At 30.2% G+C, this 6,429-nt stretch overlaps 1 protein-coding gene across 2 annotated transcripts; it reads right to left on the bottom strand.

Moving 5' to 3' along the window:
* Positions 1 to 207: 207 nt before the first annotated feature.
* Positions 208 to 5,716, bottom strand: LOC106785382 (ATP-dependent RNA helicase dbp2-like). Of its 2 annotated transcripts, XR_001381518.1 has the most exons (7): positions 5,157 to 5,716; positions 3,174 to 4,387; positions 2,989 to 3,048; positions 1,522 to 1,821; positions 944 to 1,174; positions 672 to 869; positions 349 to 442 (listed from the first exon to the last, which is right to left on the bottom strand). XR_001381518.1 is itself a non-coding variant. In XM_014745786.1 (6 exons), the coding sequence occupies exons 1-6, from the start codon at positions 5,162 to 5,164 to the stop codon at positions 288 to 290; spliced, it is 1,866 nt and encodes a 621-aa protein (XP_014601272.1). In that variant the 5' UTR covers positions 5,165 to 5,701; the 3' UTR covers positions 208 to 287. The 2 variants fall into 2 exon arrangements, 1 of the variants encoding a protein (XP_014601272.1); XM_014745786.1 differs by lacking the exon at positions 1,522 to 1,821 and having other exon boundaries at positions 208 to 442; positions 5,157 to 5,701.
* Between the last annotated feature and the right edge of the window lie 713 nt (positions 5,717 to 6,429).

Here is a 6,429-nt window from a genome sequence, read left to right as displayed (position 1 = left end):
TTAATATAAAAACTATTAATATTTAAAGACTATACACTGCGTATCATTTAAGATTAATATTATTAATTTCTATATAAAATATTATATATATTGTGTACAGGTTTTAAACAAAGCATGACGTCATACGATTGTGTGTATTTACGTACTACATTTGTTTCCCCATTCACAATGAGAAGCGCGTATGGAAAATATTATTTTCTATATTAGAAAGTGTAGTTCTCTTTTTATTCTCCTTACTTCCTATATTACATAAATAAAATTTTATTCTGGAATAATCTATATCGATGTTAATAACCATTCTGTTGTCTGTAACTGCTTCCACCACCACCTCCACCATATGCACCACCATTTTGACTATAACTAGAGCCACTACCACTGGAAGTTCCTCCAAAGTTACTCTGAGGAAATGATTTACTGCCATAACCACCTCCTCCCATACCACCTAAACAAGAAATTAATATTTCGCTAATAAATAAACAAATTTAAAATTTATACGATATATTCTTATCTTATAAAATTGTATATTAAAGAATAAAATGTAATATTAGTGGTAAGACACATGAACTTCAAATGATCTTCATCAAATCTAATTTTTTTATATAGTATATTATATATATTCATAATTAGTGTAAAACAAAATAAGTATATAGCAATTATTTTAAATCACTTACCGCTATTACTTCCACCCCATTTATTTCCACGATCGCTTCCACCACCACCGCCACTGCCACTACCACCACTACGATCAAATCTCCCACTTCTGTCACCTCCATCACGCCCACCACCACGTGATCCTCGTGAACCACCTCCACCACGGCCACCGGATCCTCGGCTACCATTTCCGCCATTACGACCACTGTAACGACCACCTAGACAGAAATATAAAATTAAATTATGAAATGATAAAAATAAAAATAATAAATATCAAATAATATATAATTACGTTTATAAATGCCGGGATTTCTCGAAAGTTCATAAAGTTTAGGATTAACAACTTGCTTTGCTTCTTCTAACACTTGAATTAGGTCGCTAGCTTTATGCGCATTTCCAGGTGTAAAAAAAGCATACGCAGTTCCTGTTCGTTGCGATCGTCCCGTACGTCCAATACGATGTACATAGTCTTCAGAGTTGGATGGATAATCCAAGTTTATCACAAATTTGACATCTTCCACATCTACACAACAGTTAACATTATTATCAAGGAAAATAAAAAATACTTGATTCTTTGTGGTGGGTAATTAACTTACAAAGCGAACTAATTAAAGCTGCGATATATTTCCTTGCAAATAGAATTGAAATTGAAGCTTATCTTAATGGAAGCAGGAAAATTTTTGGTAAGAATTGTGGTAGGAAATGAATATTAATTATGCTAAACGCAAAATGAATGTAATGTAATGCCTTACAATAGATTCAGACAGCAAGAAAAGTCAATATTGATTGATCAATAATAAATCCTATTTGCAAGGTACACTAGTAACATAAATAAATTGACCACAAAGAGCAAGTGTACATATTATTTACCTGTTTGCGTCTAAAGCTGGAAATGTAAATACATTTTTGGAAATGTAGAGGAATCAGAGCTCAGATGGTTCTCATAGAATTCTCGCTTAATGAGTGAGCGAGCTCTACATTTATTCTTAGTAACTTCACACCCTTCTCTCCCGCACCAAAGTATGGATCTGTGCTGGTCTTTGAAAATTTGGTCCTTGTGCATTGCTTCGGTAAAGTTTGAACATTGGATGAGCACCATATGCGCACTCCACTCAATTCCATGTATACTCCATTGCATGTTTAGCATCAAGGATTTCTTTTTGTTATTTGCTGAAGTTTTATAAAACTATTACCAACTGCACGGAGGATCATAATTTATCGATTTACGTACGACTGATTTTCTTCAATCTAACTAATCATTTTTCTAACTTATTTACTAACAAATCCTAACACTGCTTCAAACTTGTTAAGTATTTTAAGCAGCTTGAGATAATACAACTGAAACAAATCTTAGGAAACGAAATACATTATATAAATGAATATTTTTGAATTAATATCAAAGCATTAATTCTGCAAATATTAAGATACAACTCAATACTATATTTCACTACTTTAGCCTAACATGTCAATATCTATCCAGATTAATTGCCATATATATATATTTATTATAGATTCCCTAATATTATTACTTCCATACTTTGGACCATCGCAGGTACAGAGTGAGAGTGTGTTTTTTCAAGTGGCACGGCCGAGGCACAGCGCTAGTTTAGCTTGTTGCGAGGGGGCGAAGACCAGCAGTCACGCCCCATTCAATTTTATATTCCAAAGCAAACTCTCCAGAGTTCTTATCATTGATAAAACTCCGTCGCATGTGCCTCTGAAAACACATAGAGCAGCACGTTAATACCAGACTGACAAGACTTGTCTCAATCATAGCAAAATCGAAAAACAAACGTTTCTATCTTTTCTTACCTGCTTATTTTCAACCTTGCCTAAAATATTTTAACATACTTTACACTTTGATAAATTCTTAAACTCTACAAATATAGCAAATCATTTTATAATGTGCGATTTGATCAAAAATGATAAAGTATGTCAAAATCTACCGAAACTAATAATTAAATCGAAGAAACAAGTTAAAAATGATTACTCCTTTCTCACAGCCTTATGTCTAAAAATATCATGTTGGTAACATCTATTTGTACTAGTAAAAATTTTTAAATGTATCATTGAACCTTCTGAATGCGTAAGAGAAATTAAATATAAAATTAGCTAAATAAATATAAATTCTAAATTATTAAATACCCTGCTTCGTGTGATATGCCTAAACAATCTTAAAGTTATCTCCATCCACACTGCTTAGGGACTAACGTCAATCAGTCTGGCACATGCCGTTATCCGTTGCCACATCACAATATTAAGACTCTCACAACCGTGAAATAACCATCGCAGCTTGACCCTTACATCATACCCACACTTGCTAAAACAGAATCTTACCTAAACCTCTTGCTGCAACGTCCGTAGCAACTAGTATTGCAGATCTGCTATTCCGGAATTCTGAAATAAATCATTTTTTAATAAAATATGATAAAATATGATATATTACTAATAATACGTTTAAATATAACTTATATATATAATTTATTTAAAAATTTGTATTATAATTAAAAACTATATCTTACGATTTAATACATAATCTCTTTCTTGTTGACTCTTATCTCCATGGATGCCAATTGCTTGCCATCCGTATCTATTAATAGCTCGTGTAATGTCATCCACTTTTCTTTTTGTTTCAACAAAAATTATAGTTTTATTTTCTGGTTCATTAGAAATCTCTTCCAGGAGTTTCATTAATTTACTTTCCTTTTCATATTCTTCACATACATCCACTATTTGAAGGATATTATGATTAGCTGCTAATTGTAAGGAGCCAATATTAATTTGTATATAATCAGTTAAAAATTCTTCAGCCAAATTACGAACTTCCTTTGGCCACGTTGCTGACCACATAAGTGTTTGCCTATCTGGTCGTATTTGTTCTACAATTTTTCTGATTTGGGGTTCGAAGCCCATATCGAGCATTCTGTCTGCTTCATCTAATACCAAATATGTACATCTACGAAGATTTGTGGTACCACGTTCCAAAAAATCTATGAGACGACCAGGGGTTGCTATACAAATTTCAACTCCTCTTTCCAGATCTCGTGCCTGTGGACCTTTAGGTGCCCCACCAAAAATGCAAGTATTCCTAACCTGTGAAGAAACCCCAAAGTCTGATGCTACTTGTTGTATTTGCTGTGCAAGTTCTCTTGTAGGTGCCAAGATAAGAGCTATAGGACCATCGTTTCTACTTAATCTAGGTTGATGATTGATATGTACGATAGCTGGCAAAATATAAGCTAGTGTTTTCCCAGATCCTGTTTGTGCTATTCCAACCATATCACGTCCAGACAAAGCAATAGGCCAACCTTGCGCTTGTATAGCTGTTGGTTCTCCAAAACCTTGCCTGCGTATTTCATTTAAAACATAATCTGGAAAACCACCCTCTTCAAAATAAATGTTGGGTCCAGGGACATTAGATCCTTTCACTGTAATCTCTTTGTCTGAACGATAAGCTTCTACTGTATGAAGACTTCTTGTTGTAACATTAGGATGAGGTTGATAAAAGTCTTTCCTAAATGGTTGCAAAGTGCTCATATCCCATCTAGGTTTACGTAACCGTTCTCCAGGTTGACGATTTTTAAAATTATTATTCCCAAAACTGTTACTGTCTCTATTCGTACTACTTCCAAATCTTCCACCACTACCACCACTGCCTCCATCTCGTCCACCAAAACGTCCTCCTCGAGAACCACCTCCGCCTCTCCTGTCACCACGTTCACGATCGCGGTATGCCCTGTAATATCATTATAAACTTAAATAAAGAAAACAAGGTGTAAGTTAAAGAAAATATTCCATTTAGAACAATAAAGAAAAATTTCAATTAAATACTTAATGTGTATAAAGTATTAATCAGTTTTTCTACTAAAAACAAATTCAATTTATTTAAAAAAATATTTTACTTAATTACATAACTTCTTATAGAAACAAAAACAATAAAACTAATTATAGCAAAAATTAACAAGTAATAGTATTCCAATGGAATATTGATTGTTACAGTAATAATCATAAATGTATGAAAGATTAATAAATAAATTTAATTATAATTTTATTATTATTTTTATTATATAAATAAAAATATTTTGTTGTGTCAGGGTTGCATTAGGGTTTATTTGTATAAATTGGAATATAAGTGATATGAGTAAAGTAACTCTTTGTTAGAACCAATTAACGTCATATGTAAGATATTTTGTAATGATGCTATGCTAACAAAAAATATTATTACATATTGTAAACTAATTAAGTAAACATATGTATACGTAAGTTCTTTATTTTTGTAATAACATATTTAATATAAAATTTATATATAAAAAAAAACGTTGTTATGAAAATATAAAGTAAATTTAATATTTGTAACGTTTCATTCATAAAAAGGAGAAGAAAACTTTGACGTACAGCCAACATGGAGAATAACCAAAACGTAGAATAATTGGCTAATGAAAAAAGAATTTTCTACATTTTCCAAGAATTTCTAAATATTTATTTTGTAATATAATACAACTTACATCGTCATAAAGAAACTTGGTAGTCCTAAAGCAGATTTTCCAAAAATTCTTCGAAAAAGATAACGTATTAAGATTAATTAGAGTTTTCCTTAATGTTCGACCCTAAAGGAACTCACGAATGATCATCATGATGACGTACATACGCAGCAAGAAATAGTTCCTGTTTTATTCAGCACATTATAGAAAGTAAAAACAAATTAATATTTTACATCACTTTTATATTTATTATAATCTGCAACTTTTTCCTTTATCTGCTTATTAATACATTCTATTAAAATTCTTAAATATGTGACTGAATAATGTACGAACACAATGCACCGGAAGTCTCCAGCGGTAATAAAGGAAGGAAAATGTAGCTATCAAGCAGTATGATTTGTTACTTTAACTTTCCCGCGTATGCGCGGATACTTCCTCTGCTTTTCAAATTAAACATGTTTCATATAAATTACTTTTGTTGTATTCTTGAATAAAACAAATCAGATGTTCTATATAATTGTAGCAATATAATATTTATATTACAATTTGCTTACATATATGTAGAAAACAAAACATAATTTACTGGTATAATAAATAAAAAATAACTTTTAAATTATGAGGTAAACAATATTCAATTGTTCTGTAACTAAATAATATAAAAGATATAATTAATCTTATTATATATATAATATATATGAAAGATAACTTGAATTCTGTTAATTTTGTCTTAATAATTATTATAAATGATAAACGTATAAATAAATATTCAATAATTTATTAAGAAAAGAACTAAAACTATATTATCACAGTTACAATGACATTAACAAATTGCATTATATGAAACAACAAATGTTGAATAAAGTTCAAATTTATCACGACATGACTTTTCAATAATAACAAAAATGTGTCCTTTATATTTAAAAGTTAAAAATATTAAATTGTCTATTCATTTTTATTATTTATCGCATAAATATATGTTTATAATGTCCATATTATATATAATATTCATAATTATCATCATAGTCAACAAAAAAATTCTTTTTATAAGCAAATCTTTGTTATAAATTAATTAATTTATACAATTTATAAACTCAAACAACAAAATCTTAAACTCAATAGCAACAAAATAATAAAATTTCAGTTTACAATATAATAACATTTAGAATTTTTTCTAAACTCGTTATACTAGGTTTAAATTTAATCTATTAACAGAATAAACATTAGGCATTTACAATTTTGTAAAGGATTTAACAGCAGGTTGTTCCCTATCTATCTGCTGAAGTAGGGCGCACCATTT

The sequence above is a fragment of the Polistes canadensis genome, unplaced genomic scaffold, assembly GCF_001313835.1.
Source record: "Polistes canadensis isolate GaletaPanama2010 unplaced genomic scaffold, ASM131383v1 scaffold_49, whole genome shotgun sequence".
NCBI classification, from domain to species: domain Eukaryota; kingdom Metazoa; phylum Arthropoda; class Insecta; order Hymenoptera; family Vespidae; genus Polistes; species Polistes canadensis.
The sequence above is the reverse complement of the archived record's forward strand: the minus strand, read 5'-3'. Positions and strand labels throughout refer to the sequence as shown.

Bases quoted from the DNA above. Each gene is read 5' to 3' on its own strand.
- LOC106785382 (XM_014745786.1), bottom strand. The intron at 870-943 runs GTAATTATATAT...ATTTCTGTCTAG, and splicing joins AAATCCCGGCATTTATAAAC to GTGGTCGTTACAGTGGTCGT. The intron at 443-671 runs GTAAGTGATTTA...TTTCTTGTTTAG, and splicing joins ATGGGGTGGAAGTAATAGCG to GTGGTATGGGAGGAGGTGGT.